This window comes from Leptidea sinapis, chromosome 4, assembly GCF_905404315.1.
Source record: "Leptidea sinapis chromosome 4, ilLepSina1.1, whole genome shotgun sequence".
In the NCBI taxonomy this organism is placed as follows: Eukaryota; Metazoa; Arthropoda; class Insecta; order Lepidoptera; family Pieridae; genus Leptidea; species Leptidea sinapis.
The window spans coordinates 4,875,505-4,891,715 of NC_066268.1; the positions used below are offsets into that span (position 1 = coordinate 4,875,505).

General features: G+C 36.0%; 1 protein-coding gene across 1 annotated transcript; it reads left to right on the forward strand.

The window, feature by feature from the left end:
• Positions 1-532: 532 nt before the first annotated feature.
• LOC126980050 (cytochrome P450 4C1-like) lies at positions 533-15,836 on the forward strand. The gene is made up of 7 exons (XM_050829672.1): positions 533-620; positions 2,492-2,581; positions 3,633-3,743; positions 5,113-5,298; positions 9,375-9,571; positions 10,615-10,678; positions 15,829-15,836. Exons 1-7 carry the CDS (start codon positions 533-535, stop codon positions 15,834-15,836), a joined length of 744 nt encoding a protein of 247 aa, XP_050685629.1.
• The last annotated feature ends 375 nt before the right edge of the window (positions 15,837-16,211 follow it).

Genomic DNA, 16,211 nt, shown 5'->3' on the forward strand with positions numbered 1-16,211 from the left:
CAAAATTATGGTTCTGAGCTCTTTGAGTCTTGACTCATGACTTATATAACGTCATTCCATGCTCCTGTAGAAAGTATGTCATTTCCTTCGAAGTCTATCATCAAGCAACAAGAAATAATTATTATGGAGTAGCCATAAGTTTGTGTTGCTTATGTAGTAACATAGCAAACACAACACGAACACCTAACGCCTATAGAAGATTCTACCAATGAAACAACTCCAATTCATATGAGCGTACCCTAACGTATGAAATGCAGAACCAAATTAATATAAAGTCTTGATACAGGAAGCTACGCATCCTGTGTAATAATTACTGCGTTGTGAACTATCCTTAATTGAATAAAGGTAATTAATAATAGTTTATTGTGAAGTGAAACTGTGAGTGAAATAACAAATAGTGGATTATTTACAAGGATTTAATTCGATATAAACTATTTGATTTGATTATTAGGGTGTATCTACAACTAGATGATTGAAAATGTTGGCGCTGATATTGATATTCATCATCTGTGGGTTATGGATGTGGTCTAGAATGAGCAACAATCCTAATGAGCCTCCGGTGATGCCCGGGAGTCTTCCGCTTATTGGACACGCGTTGTATCTGCTTGGAGATAGTAGCCGTAAGTATTGAAGTTATACTTCTTTAGGCGCGTTATGAAAAAATTATGAGAGTGTAATTTTAAGATGCGATGAAGTGACTAATGAAGTGACTACATATCGTATTGATATTAACTCATAAAATCACTACATAATATTATAAAACGAAGTCCTCCGCCGCGTCTGTCTGTCTGTCTGTCTGTTCGCGATAAACTCAAAAACTACTGCAGCGATTTTCATGCTAGAACCATATCATTTGTTAAGGTTTTGTCTACGTCGATATTTGTTGGAGATGTAAGAAAAAATTAGCCATCTGTGGGCTTTTGATGAAAACGCTGTCTAAACCCTTTGAGATAAAACAAAATAATGTACGGTGGGATTGTGTATCTTATATAGGTCTATGGAAAAGTCCGCAAGGACATATGTCTATCTCTTAAGAATAACATACTATATCTATTTCTATACTTTAAAAATTGGCAAATATAAAGCGGTTACGTAAATGCTGTTTACACAAATACGATATCAATAATATTAATAATAAAAATGTTTATTTCTTAAACAAAAAGTACTTAAAAACTAGGGGAAGGTGTCTCACTCATATAAATCCTAATCTTTTTATTACTGCATATTATATAATCATTCAGTAATGTCATGTAACTAACTATATCTATCTAGGAAAACAAATATCGTTTTTAAAAACAAACAACGAAGAAGAGGTAGAAAGAAGAATAAATATTACATGGAAAAAGTTTTGGTCATTTAAAGAAATTCTAAAAGGAAAATTTAGTATGAAAATAAAGAGAACTGTAATGGATACCTGCCTCCTGCCGAGTTTACTATATGGCTGTCAACGGACATACACAAATAAAGTGAAACAGAGGTTACTTTCTACGCAGAGAGCAATGGAAAGAAGCATTCTCAAAATAGACAAAAAACAAAAAATTAAAAACGAGTCCATACGACAAAAAACAAAAGTTACAGATGCACTGAAACGAGCCATGAAGCTTAAGTGGCAATGGGCAGGGCATATTTCACGATATACTGATAATCGATGGACAATCGTAACCACAAGATGGAATGGACCAACATTAGGCAAACGAAGAGTTGGCAGACCAAATAAACGGTGGACTGACGACTTAATAGAGATAGCAGGAAAAGACTGGATGCATAAAAGCAAAAATCTAACACTATGGAAAAACATGGAGGAGGCCTTTACTCTAACGAGATTCACAACTCAAATAAATAGAAGTATAAGCAACTAATCTTACTAACACCAAACTATTAGAAATATATCTTACCTACTAATACTACTAATTATTCGCTTGTGTAAAAAGAGTTTTGGATTAAATGAGGCTTTATTATTATATAATCATTCAGAAATACGTTTTTGTTTAATTTTTAACTCATTCTTTGATTACATATATCCGATGGCGTTTTTTTCATGAAAATAAGGACGAGACGAGCAGCACGTTTAGCTGATTGTAATTGATACGCCCTGCTGATTACAATGCAGTGCCGCTCAGGATTATTGAAAAACCCCAAAAATTCTGAGTCGCTCATCACCCTGAAACATAAGATGTTAAGTCTCATTTGCCCAGTAATTTCACTAGTTACGGTGCCCTTCAGATCGAAACAAAGTAATGCTTACACATTACTACTACACGGCAGAAATAGACTCCGTTGTGGTACCCATAATCTAGCCGGCATCCGGTGCAAAGGAGCCTCCCACTGGTAAACTGATATGAAGCAGAGGTTTGCTGGACGTGCAGTGTACGACTCTAAGGTAAATTAAATTAAACAATTGAGGGATATCGACAAATCTTTGAGCAATTTTCATGTCACCGAGTTACGGCGTAGTTTAAAAGAATAATAAAATGTGATTATTTTGTTTCAGAACTGTGGGATATAGTTAAAGATGTGTCGTACAAATGTCTTGCCAAGGGTGGTGTTGTTGCTGCGACGATTGGCCCTAGAACAGTATATAGTAAGTATTACTCATGTGATGAATCGGTTCTCGATGAAATTTCAAAAGGTTCTGTCTTATAGGCTTCGTGAAATAAAAATGCTTATTTTAATTCATGGTAACTCATAAAATTTGAGGACGATAATGGCGTCTCACGTAGAGGAAAGCAAGGGTTCAAAAATCGCCAAAATCACTTGACGTTACTAATTGATGTCCTCTAATAGACTCCAGAGACGTATTAAGGACTGTGGCATATAGACAGATAATTCTCATAGACTCTGTCTGTGTAATATTAGAAAAAAGTCATACATGTGTTGAACACTTATTTTAAAAAAGTTTTATAACAAATCTGTGTCTTTCTGTTGTGTAGCGTTCAACAATCTATAGACATTGCTTATATTTAAACGAATTTGCACGACCCGAAGCATGACTTAGATGTGTCTAACGAATAGATCATATTCTTACGGAAGATTCAGATTATATGATGACTAATAGATGACAGCTGACATAAATTGCGTTGCGTTCCTTTATTGTTTCTGTACACTTCAGTTTATGTTGTGTTTAACGACGTTTTAGTTAAACACAAGCTGAACACTGTTTTGTAATAGAAAAAGATAAACTCTATGTTCGACGTCGTTTAAATAGTTACAGACACTGTTAACAAAATCCATACATATTTATAGCGTGTTTGTTTAAAATATAACATGCATTTAAGTACTTATCGACATCTAGCGGTGATAAAAAAAACACAACGATATTTCTATAAATTTTTTAATTGAATTAGTGAATTACTTTAAAAAATAACAAATTGTTTAGATTTAAAAGAGCGACGCCTCAAGTCAATTTCCTGAAATGCAAATACTGGGGTTGAGCAGGTTATCAACTGTAAAGTAGATCTTGTAGAATGAAGCCACAACCTGAGAGTTGAACAAAGCATACAAGATTTATCAACGATACGTCACTCGAACGGTTGGCTGTTAACAAAATACGTGTCTAAGCAACGTTTAAGTTAGTTTTTGTAATAGCACCGCGTATGTTTGATGCTAAAATCAATATTTAAATAAAATTACAGTTGTCACCGACCCTGATGATGCTCTAACAGTTGTGAACAACTGTTTACAAAAAGATCGATTTTACGATTTCGCTAAGCCTTGGCTGGGAGAAGGACTTGTGACTGGAGATTGTAAGTATATAATACGATCATATTAATACATGAAGATGTGATATTTTCACACATTTTCACACTCAACATAGAATTGTTTTGGTACTTTTCATCAAAAAATTCTTACCGATATTTCCAATAGATTCAGTTGGATTATGGCATTTTTGCCAAATCAAATCAAAAATAGCCTTAATTGTGCTAATGTCATCCTTCACCTTATGGATCCAAGTGCACAAAACTTTATTTTTAAAGTGAAAACTTCTTTAGCGGTGTTGAGCACTATTTTTGGGGATGGGTATAAAATGTTACACTCGCGTCAGGACACGTGGCCTGATCGAAAACTCGTAAAATATTCGTTTAAATTATGGATGGAAGATTTATACTTCTAACTAAATATAGTTTGGCTTTGATCATACGGTCATTGGACCTGTGGTTGAATCATTGTGATTGCGAAGCCGGAACACTACGAGGTCGAGGGATCGAATCTAATCTAAGAAGTAATTACCTCCCGGTGATGGGAGAAAGATGGTGAATGCTCATTGCCAACACAGCCGGCTGCTAACTGCTGGGATTTGTAGGAAAAAAAATATGTGTACAATTCACACGTGGTAGAAACCTTCAAAAATGATGAGGGTCTTATTATAAAAATGATAAAGAAACCTCTATAAACCTATACATAATATGTACACGTATATAAAACACCACGGTTGTTGTGATGCCATTGCCATAAGCTTTGTACTGCGCATGCGCGCACAAATACGTACTGACACACGTACCTACAACACTGAGGCCCAAACAAACTGTGGGAGTTTGCCTTGGTAAATACGAAGCAGAGCACAAAGAGAACCACGAACACCAACGAACAACAACAACGGGTCAGCACTTGTATAATTATTTTGAGATGTGCATTGTGCATGAACCTCTAAACTGCATATGAGGCCCTGGTACATGTTGCTAGGATTAGAAGACATTACTATCACCGCTACCATATTTATGTTCTCCTGATCTCTATGTAGTAATATGTCGAGCGCAAGGTGTACTCGCGTCATACATAAGACAAACTCTTCGTCAACCATGATCGATGGTAGCATAACACTGTATAGTACATCCTATCTCATTCTCTCGCCGACTGTTTGTGTCTCTAACTTAACGCTTTTTTGTTTTATCGAGTTCCAAAGCACACCGATTCTAAAGAATTTTCACTTCAAAAATCTTACTAGATATAGTAAGTTAAATTCTTACATATTTATAGTGTGTGTGTGTGTTTACAATATAACATGCATTTAAGTACATATCGATATCTAGCGGTGATAAAAATACACAATAATATTTGTATGAGTTCATAAATGTGCCATTTCACAATTAAAGCTAAAATTAAATCATATTACAGTGTCGATTTGGAGAAATCATCGTCGTTTGTTGAATCCAGCTTTCAGCCAAGTGGTTCTGGACAGTTTCATTGGAGTTTTCAATAGCCAATCACGTCGCTTGGTTGAAGCGCTTGACAAGGAAATAGCGAAGGGACCATTCGATCACTGGGTATATACCAGACACAACGCCTTGGAAACTATATGTTGTAAGTTATAAATTGCATTTCTGGTTTAACTCCACTGATAACTAATATTGAAATTGTTTAACTTAAGAAAAGCATAGATTATTTCATAAATTTTAATTATATTAATATGATAATGCAAGGAAAGGTTAATTAGTAATAAAATCTTTAATTGATTATAAAATATATATTATTCTTAGTTATAATTAATGAATATTTGAATTAGAATTTTGTGTATGTACATACATTTTTATTTCATATTTTTTTTTCTTTCATATTTTTTTTTCTTTCTGCGTCTTGGCAATCTGTCTTTCAACAATGATCCAATATGCTGACTGAATGTGATTGTATTTTGGTGTTGTATTTAGAGAGACTTTTCCAGTGATAAGTCTCTCAATCCTTGTCCACAAATCTTGCTGCTAGTCCCTGAATACTGTTTCGCTTCAGCCTAGTGAATTTAAGGCTCCCAGGACCCTGAAGTTGAGTAGTTGTTTCTGTGACTGTTATGTCTACTCTGGTAGCTCCTACTGAATTTTTATATTTCTTGCTTTATAGTTTTGAGTTCTGTGTCTGCGTACAGCAGTTTGTAGCTAACATGCCAAGGAATATTAATTAATAATAACATGTTTCTAATGTTTTTGCTTAGGAACCTATAAAATATTTCTATGTTACTTGTGTTTGGCATTCCTAGATATTAAGCATCATCCACCTGAGGCACTTGCTCATTGTAGATGAAAACTGTTGGACATGTTTCTCGCCTGAGTTTATAAGTAACATGAATGGATTAATCCTTGTTGGCTTTAATGCGCCATTTATCAAGACATTCCTGAACTAAAGAAAGATGTCTTTGAAGGTTTTCAGACGCTGTCTGCGGTTTTTCATTTACAGATACAAGCGCTGTGTCGTCTGCATATGTAGCTGTTGTGGTAACATTATCAATTCAATCATTAAACATAAAAAATGCTGGAAGAGTTTCTTGCGCCCTTTCTTCTCTCTCAGAGCGCCAGTTGTTTCCGAAGCGCTAGTAGTATCTAGTATATTAGAAATTACATCAAAAAGAATTCTGAAGGAATAATTTTTGAAAAAAATAAATGCTTTTTATGCCTTTTAAGGATTGGTAAGTCTGCTGTGAAAATAAGATAAAGCACTGGTCCCAGAATGCTGCCTTGAGGTACACCTGACTTAATCTCATGCATTGGTGAAACTTCCCCGTTTAATTTAACTTCAAAGCATCTTTTTTCCAAGTATGACTTGACGATTTGGAAGAACCAATAAGGAAAATTCCGTTTGATTTATAAAGAAGGCCATCTTGCCAGACTATGTCAAATGTTTGACTATTAAGAATAGAATAACAAAACTAAACTTAATAGAAATATTAGAGTAGTATTGTTTGTTTTCCAAAGTTCTGTTGATCATTTCAACCAGAAAATGAAAACTTGCTCAATCGTGCCATGACCGGCTCTGAAGCAATACTGGTGCTTAGGCAACACCTTCTCAAGATGTTTTATCAGTCTGGACACTATGATTTTTTCTAGTAGTTTAACTGCTATTGGTAGCAGACTAATAGGCCAATAGGAGGAAAGTTCCTGTGCCGGTTATTCAGTCTTATAAAACTATGTACATTATAAGTGTCATTATTTAATCCTATAAAAGTAACATTTGTTTAGAGTGTGAGAGGAGGATCCTGTTTAACGGTGCCGTATGCGTAATTGAAAGAGAAGCTAGACAGACTGGCACTGTAACGCGTTACGATACGAAGCGGTTTACCCTCCCACAAGAAGCTATCACTTCAAAAATTGTTTACTTATATTATATTGATAATTTTTAAATTATTCGTAAGAGTAGGTTACTGTAGTTCCATAAAAGAGAAAAAATGAAACTAATCATTGTATCTATCTTTTAGTATATTAAAAGAAAAGTGTTTGTTTTGTTAAGGGGAAACTGTGGCTAGTTTTACAATAACTTTCAATTTAAAATATATATTTAAATTGTACAAATACAATTGTTAACAAAAAACATAAGGGTGAAAGTCCATCTCACGTTTGGTCGTCCACTGGTTAAATTGGGAGAACATTTCTATATCAAAAGCAGTCATAAAATTATGCCCTGTGCTTCCCCGGGGTATAAAAAGAATAGGGAAGTCCCAGGCCCAAAGGTGTCGTAAGAGGCGACTTAGAGCATTTACCAGTGGGATGCTCCATTGCACAGGATGTCGGTTAGATTATGGGTACCACAACGGCGGGTTTTTCTACCGTGAAGCAGAAATTCGGAAATATTCTTGTGTTTCGGTGTGCTGTAAGTGCGCCGTAGGTAGTGAAATAACTGGACAAACGTGACTTATAATAATAATAATAATAAATCATTTTATTTTCAGGCATTACCCATAGATATACAAACAATCTTAACTTAAATTAAATTACATAACACTGTTGAGTTTAATTTGATATTAATTAAATTACAGATACAATTACAGTTTAAAATTTAAGATATGTCATAATCACAATTAATAAGAAAATACTTAATAATATTAATAATTTAAATTCGGGAAAAAAAAAAGAAATCCATAATAATTGTTAGTAAAATGTCCTAAATTATATTAGTATAATTATAACTAAACAGGCACATGAAGCCGCATAAATGCCTTTATAATTGGCGCATCATAATGACTAGCAATGGTTTGCAGAATGATGTTAGGGCTACCCCGCAACCTCCTCAGCAATGACGCGGTTCTTTTGCGTTGGATGGCATGGAAACCGTCCACCCTCGCATCCGCGAACATTTCCGAAGCACTGCAAAAGCGGGGCAGCCCCAACATCAACCTGAAACCATTGTTGTACTGAACGCGAAAGGCGCTAAGCGTTCTTTGAGTATATCTGACCCACAGGCTGCTCGTATAGAAGGTTTGACAATATGCTTTGAAAAGCGTTATCTTTACCACACTGCTACATCGAGCAAACCTGCGAGCCAGCATATTACTCCTCACCGCCAGTGCCCTGCGTTCCCTCTCAATATCCATTTGGTCTTCGAGGTCTTCGGTGACGTAGTGTCCAAGGTAGTTAAAATGTTGAACTTTCTTAAGCTCAACACCATTCAGCTTCATTGGCGAAATATTACATATATTCTTACCAGGGACTCTGAAGACCAAATAGTTGCTTTTTTGGCAATTATATTTGAGCCCATGTTGCATCGCATACCTTTCACAGATAGCTAACAGCCTTCTTATAGAGCCTACACTTGGACCCAGCAGCACCATGTCATCCGCGTAGCTAATGTTGTTTATATAAACACCATCAACCGAGCAGCCGACACGCTCGCTGCTGAGCCCAATTATGAGCTCGTTGCCATACAGATTGAAGAGCATGGGTGAGCTCAACCCCCCCTGCCTCACCCCGCACTCCAGCCTGTACGCATCCGAGAGGCTGCCAGCCCATCTTACATTATTGGTCTGGTTAGCGTACCAGTACTGAAAGAGACGCTGTACCTGTGTATGCACGCCAGTCTTATCGAGTTTTTTCCATAAAAGATCATACGAAACAAGATCAAATGCTTTTGATAAATCAAGGAAGCAGGCATACACAGGCGTCCGCCTATCAGTATAGTATTGGACAGTGTGCTTGAGACTCAGAATGGCAGTTTCAGTAGAAAGTCCGGGTACAAAACCGAATTGCGCCGCATGAATTTGCACATGTTTTTGCAGTTCTGAGTCAAGCACACTATCCAACACCTTTGCTACAACAGTCGCCAGAGAAATGGGCCTATAGTTGCGCTTATCTGATAAGTCACCCGTTTTGTTTTTAACTATTGGTACAACAATAGTCCTTATGAGTGCAGCAGGTAGGTACGAATGATTAAGACAGAGATTAAAGAATGTGGCAAGTACATTGGGTAAATGGACTCCTGCGTTCTTCAAATGCTCTATACTGAGCCCATCATGACCTGGCGATTTTAACATCTATGTCTCAAGGTGACGAGCGCAATTGTAGTGCCGCTTAGAATTTTTGGGTTTTTCAAGTATCATGAGCAGCACTGCATAGTCATGGGCAGATCAGCTGAACTTCCTTATCGTCTCGTCCCTTATTCTCATAATAAAATATTTTCAGTGACAGCTTTAGGAGTCGACTTCACTGAAAAGGCGGTCCTTAACAGCGAATACGTGAAAGCGGCTGAAGTCATATTCAACGTGATTGTGGAGAGATTCCAAAAGTTCTGGCTTCACAGCAAACTGCTGTTTAAATGGTCCAGTTTGAGGAAGAAACAGGATGCCCTGTTGAAGATATTACATAACTTGTCAATCACTGTGAGTTTTATTTATGGAAATCACCAGGTTTCATTATTTACGGTAAAGTATTAATCGAATAGGGAAATCACTAACGGCCGTTCCCGATATACTATCTACAGATAGAGATAAATTACTTCCTCCTACTGTCAGTAATTAGCTGTCAATAATCTGAAGCTGTCCCAATATAAACTTAACTTCTATCGCTGGTAAGTTATACGTCCTCCCATTGACAGACAGCGTGTACGGATAAGGTGAGTTACCGTCGATAAGTTTATTGGGACAGAAAAGTCAACGATAGTTACGATTTTTTTTATCTCAAGTAAGAGATAGACTGAATATTGGGAACGGCCGTTAGTCGATCATATTCATGACGTACTATAAACTGACGTAACTTTAGCAACTTTTTTAAAAGTTCGTCAAAAATGTCCGAGAGGCGTTTTGTGTATACTTATTAAATTTTGACATTAACAGATACATAGATAACATTAAAACTTTCATTCTTAATTTATTCTTCATTATAATAATGAAAATCACTATTAAGAGCAAAAATGTGGCGATTTTTGTGAACGTTTATTAAATTTTCATAAATGTACTGACAATGAACAGTCATAATATTTATTTCTGTAATATTTTCTTTGAGGGACACTTTAGACACGTGACCTGATAGAAAATTCGTACGACACGTTAAAATAATGGATGAAAGTTGATTTTTCTCTGAAGAGTAAAATTTTTAATGTAGTAAATTGCCATTTTTTCGTACGACAGCACAATAAATGAATATTGTATTTAACCACATAAATGATAGTACTTTAATTATTCCCTAACCATTCCAAAATATTCAAAAAAGCATAACGGTAATGTTAACTAACCAAATTTGTTATATATAAGGTACGCCAGTAAATATTTCAAAAGTATTTCAAAAGCTAAGGATTTTGTAGATTAGACAGCATTTTGTGTTATCTCAGTATTTATATCGCAGAGCGCTATTGTAAAAGGGAATTGTTCAAATATAATTGTAAAAATCCAAAAAATTAAAGGTAATTGTAAAACACTGGTTACAGGTCCTTGAAAAACGAAAAACTGATTATCTGAAGAATATGGAAACGTGTAAAAACGACAAAACAGGTATTTTTAATAAATCCTATTTTATTATTAAAGGGTTGGTTTGTTTTGAGTAAAGAACAAACTCATATAGTTTGTTCTTGTAGTTTTTTATGTGAATAAACTTCGATTAACACATTAGGTACAAAGGGTAAAGGGTATAGAGAAATTGTATCACAAATAAATATATAAGTAGCGCTATTTTTATTAAAATGGAGGACATACAATTCCCTATACCTACCACCAGCCCCATTCTCGTAACAAAACGAGAATAGGATTGAAGCGACCTTATTTTTTTTTTAGTGGAGAAGGAGGATCAAGTGTACGAGTCATCTGATGTTAAGTGATCACCACCACCCACATTCTCTCGTGACACATGGAGCATTGTCCGCCTTTAAGGAAGGTGTACGCGCTTTTTTTGAAGGTATCCATGTCGTATCGTTCCGAAAACACCGCACAAGGAAGCTCATTCCATAGCTTTGTAGTATGTGGAAGAAAGCTCCTTGAAAACCACACTGTGGAATAATATTCAGATGGTGCAAAGGTGAATAAAATTCGGCAGCAAGAATCAGGTGAAACAACTCTTTGGAACACTCCCCGTGATAAATGCGGTAGAAGACACACAATGAAGCGACGTCTCTATGCAACGCCAAGTGATCCAGCCGTTCACAGAGCACTGGAACGATTTGTGTTACGAGAACACGAAATTTAAGTTTTTGACATTAGGTCGCTTCGATCGTATTCTAGTTTTCTTACAAAAACGCTACAGTTGTAATAGAGTTGAAGTTTTAGTAAAGTATGCGCAGTAAATCGAGAGCAGCACACCACTGAATACAATAATACAAAGGAATGGGTTTTTTGAAAAACAAAGAAGAACCGAAGAGATATATAATGAATTAGAAAATAAATAACAAAATTTTAATGAATTTTTCAAAAATGACAGTTTTTTATAATATTGGCACACTTACACAAAGTGACATACAAATCGCGGGTGTAAGATGTAGTAGCTTGCCACGCACACTAAAGTAATAAACCTGGCCTGTTTTCATCGGTTGTCTAACAGAAAGAAGCTCTATCTAGATGTAAATTATCTAAGCTCCTTCATTTTATTTCAGGAAAAAAGTTCAAACCTTTCATGGATTTATTGCTGGAGCTGTCAATAGACAAAGGGGCGTTCACCGACCGTGAGATAAGAGAACATGTTGATACGATGATCGTCGGTGGACACGACACCTCGGCGAATGTTCTTATGATAACCCTGGTGCTAATTGGCTCATTCCCTGAAGTACAGGAGAAAATATTCGAAGAGTAAGACCCGAATATGTTCATACTTTACAGGGAGTTTAGACCATCAATTATTGGTACAAACACAAAGCTAGATTGTAATTAATAATAGTAACATGAGTGTCATCCCTATGTATATGACAAGTTAAACTGCAACGAGTTTAAGATACGAAGTATTACCACTACATATTATAAAACACAGTCCTCCACCGCGTCTGTCTGTTCGTGATAAACTCTAAAACTACTGCACCGATTTTCATGCTGTTTCTACCAATGGATAGTGTAGTTCTTCAGGAAGGTTTAAGTACATAATTTGTTAAGGTTTTTTTTATGTATTAACGATATTTGTTGGTGTTGGAAAAATTTAAGCCGCCTGTTCAACGAAAATGCCGTCTAAACCCATTGAGATGTAACCAAAAAATGTATTGTGGAATTGTGTATCATATATTGGTCTACCGAAAAGTCCGCGATGGCATATGTCTATTTTTTTAGGAAAACATATTATATCTATTTTAATACTATAAGCTTTAATGTATTATTTTTTCATTGGAAGCAAAATTTAAAGAAATTAACATCTTGACTTACTTCTCAATATATTCACATAAGTGAATTTGCTAGATAATGTCATAACCATAATGTTAATACCAAGAACAGACATAAACTTATAATGCCTACTACGCGGCTAAGTCGAGTTAGGAAGTCTTTTGTCACTTGATCCCAGAAAATGTTTTTTTCATCTGTCTGTTTCAAACGAATTGTTATCAATCATTTGTGTGGTCAAGGTTACTATTACATAAATAACTTTCTTAATGATACCACAGATTGCGAATGGAGCAACCGCCCTCAGGCTATTAAATAATAAGTTTAATTGTACAATATTACTTTGTAAACATATTTTTGATGAAAAAAAGTTAGAGGTTTTTGGGCCTGTTCTTCTCAGGTCTGAGGCATTCGTTTTGGAATGGGTGGTAGTTTTTGACTTTCAATAAGTCCTATTTTGAATAAAAATATTTGAATTTGTGCTCAGCGAGTCCTTTATCAGAAATATTTTGAATTTCATATTGCCATTACAGCATGTCACGTGTTTTCTGTAGTTTTATTGAAATGTCTGTTACAAAATATCTCAATTTGCAATAGCGAGCGGCAAATAACTCAAATGCTTATATTTATAAATATTACGTTTGTGCAGATTACGTCAAGTGTTTGGCAAGGACGACCGTGACGTCACGAAGCAAGATCTCTCTCAGCTCGTGTACACTGAAGCCGTTCTGAAGGAGAGTATGAGAATATATCCTATAGTACCAGTCACGGCAAGAATGCTTGACAAAGATGTCAAACTAAGTGAGAATTTTTTGTTCGCCATCTTTATTGAATAACTATATAAAAAAAGGGTCTTCTGAGTGATAAGTGATGATACAGAAGTTTTATGCTGTTTTTTTGGAGGTTCCCAAGCCATATCGTTATAGAAACATTTTTTTTTTAATGATAATAAGGGACGAGACGAGCAGGTCGTTCAGCTGATGGTAATTGATACGCCATGCCCATTACAATGCAGTGCCGCTCAGGATTCTCAAAAAACCCAAAAATTCTGAGCGGCACTACAATTGCGCTCGTCACCTTGAGACATAAGATGTTAAGCCTCATTTGCCCAGTAATTTCACTAGCTACTAGAAGGGCGCCCCTTCAGACCGAAACACAGTAATGCTTACACATTACTGCTTCACGGCAGAAATAGGCGCCGTTGGTGTACCCATAATCTAGCCGGCTTCCTGTGCAAAGGAGCCTCCCACTGGCACATCCTGGATGAATCATCATTCAATAATTAGATTAGTTTGTTCGGGACTAGTTGCCTTTCACAGCCACTTTTTGGAATCAGGTGCCAGCTACAGTGTGCTCCATCCCATACGAATAAAGGACCTTCACCAACTCTCTCCTTAAACACTGGCAAGACCTGAGTATTTCAGCTTTCAAGTTAGCTATCAGCGCGTTTGCCCCCCCCCCACCCCTAAATAAACTAAATGAATAAAAGCAATTATATTAAGAATCGCACTTTGGATGAAGTGGGAGAAGACACACAATGAAGCGACGTCTCTACGCAACGCCAAGTGATCCAGCCGTTCACAGAGCACTGGGCGTTGCGCGCAGTCAAATGTATTGAGCTGATACTGGGGTGCACCATACCAGAGACAGCGATACTCCATATGTAGTCAGATCTGAACTTTGTAGAGTGCTAGAATCTGAGCTTGAAGTATTGCCGTGTTCAATTTTTGAAGCCCATCTTCTGCGTAGCCAATTTGGCTTTGCCCTCCAGACGACCGCAGAATTGGCAATCGATCGAGATTTTGAGACCCAGTATTCCGACAAATGGGGTTTTTTAGTATTACAAACCTATACTGGAACGCACCAGAACAGAGAGAGGCCAATTTGTTCTCTGTATGTCGTTATTTCATCACCTTGTCACCAACAGTTTCAAATGCAAATATTTTCTCGAATGATTTCAAGTATTTCAAAAACAATAATAACAACTTTGATTTATATTAGCGTAAAATTTGGTTTTCATCTAAATTATTGTAGATTTTTAGACTGATTTTGGGAGCAAAGTAGAAAAAGAAAAACGTCTCTCTTTATATAGTTTCTATTATCCTCTTCTGTTCCAGAAAACTGCACTTTAACAAGAGGTCGTACTTGCTTCACGTTCGTGTACGGGGTTCACAGACACCCCGTGTGGGGTTCTGATGCCGAAGAGTTTAAGCCCGAACGATGGTTGGATCCAACAACACTGCCAGAAAGTCCGCATGCTTTTGCTGCATTCAATATGGGCAGGAGAATCTGTATCGGTAAGTTTTTTCGAGTCCAAAATAAAATATTTCTTGACATATTATCACACCCCTACTTCCCTGCTAATAGTATATTAATTATAAATGTGAATGTAAGTTTGTTTGTTACGCTGTTACGCCGGAGCTGCTGAACCGATTTTGATGAAATTTGGTACAGCGATAGGCTAGAGCTTAGGAAAAGACATAGGCGTTATATCACCGAAAAGTCCATGATAATTTGAGAAAAATTACGTCAATGAGTTACAACTATTCCAATGGTTAACCAAATGATGATGAAGTTGCGGGCATCAGCTAGTATTCGATAACTAGATAAAGCGGATAGAAGAATTGGGGAAGATTGAGTTAAGGAACGACAAAGCAAAGTCAATACTGCCCTCACAATACATATATATCAATAGTACTTGGACGACCGAGTCTTGTTCGGATTTTTAACAAGGTACAAAACTAGAACAAAAAACTAATAGAACATCTGGATTCGAACCGGGTTCTTCTGCTTTCCAGATCACCCAATGTCCCACCTGAGCTATTACAGTCTTGTATATAGTGGCGAAATTAACCTTTGTATTCTAATGATAATATACAATAAGTTTTCAGTTACTCATTAAAACACGGATAAAACATTTTTTTTAAATTGAATCCTAGCTAGATCGATTTCTCGCACCCAAAACTACCTGTATACAAAATTTCATTAAAATCGATGGAGCCATTTCCGAGAATCAGATTATATATAGATAAAATATATGTATATATATTACATGAATTACTCGTTTAAAGATATAAGATAATGTATGTTAAAAAAATTAACAGAATTCAAGAAAAGGTGTGATTTTAATTCATTCAATTCATGAAGAAATAATAAACTGTACGTGCCATTTAATAATATAGCTAGAGTTAAGGGCTCCTTCATAGGACTTGGTATTCAATGTTACAATAAAACAACAGTACAATTAAACACACTGTTCGTGTTTTGGTCTGAATAATCTCACAAAGTCCGTCAGACACAGTATAATTACGATAAAATCACTAAAATTAAAACACGGTCCAATTTTACAGGAGACTAAATGGACACTAAATTGTTTAAAAACGGTTCCACAGTCCATCTATTCCATCTCTTTCTCACACCTAGGTTTTTATGTATAAGGGCATAAAAGGCATTTATTTTCTCAAAATTGATTCCTTTAGAATTCTTTTTGATGTGATTAACCGACTTCAAAAAAGGAGGAGGTTCTCAATTCGTCGGTATTTTTTTTTAATATACTAGACACTACTACCGCTTCGGAAACAAATGGCGCTCTGAGAGAGTAGAAGTGGCGCATGAAACTCTCCCTACATTATTTTTTTGAGCTATTTTTTATCAAATTTACAATTTTGTATTGTAAATGCTATAAAATAATCATAATCTAGTAAGAATAGTTATCTCACTTACACACACTTCG

Bases quoted from the DNA above. Each gene is read 5' to 3' on its own strand.
- LOC126980050 (XM_050829672.1), top strand. From the start codon at position 533: ATGAGCAACAATCCTAATGAGCCTCCGGTGATGCCCGGGAGTCTTCCG. The intron at 621-2,491 runs GTAAGTATTGAA...ATTTTGTTTCAG, and splicing joins TCTGCTTGGAGATAGTAGCC to AACTGTGGGATATAGTTAAA. The intron at 9,572-10,614 runs GTGAGTTTTATT...CACTGGTTACAG, and splicing joins TACATAACTTGTCAATCACT to GTCCTTGAAAAACGAAAAAC.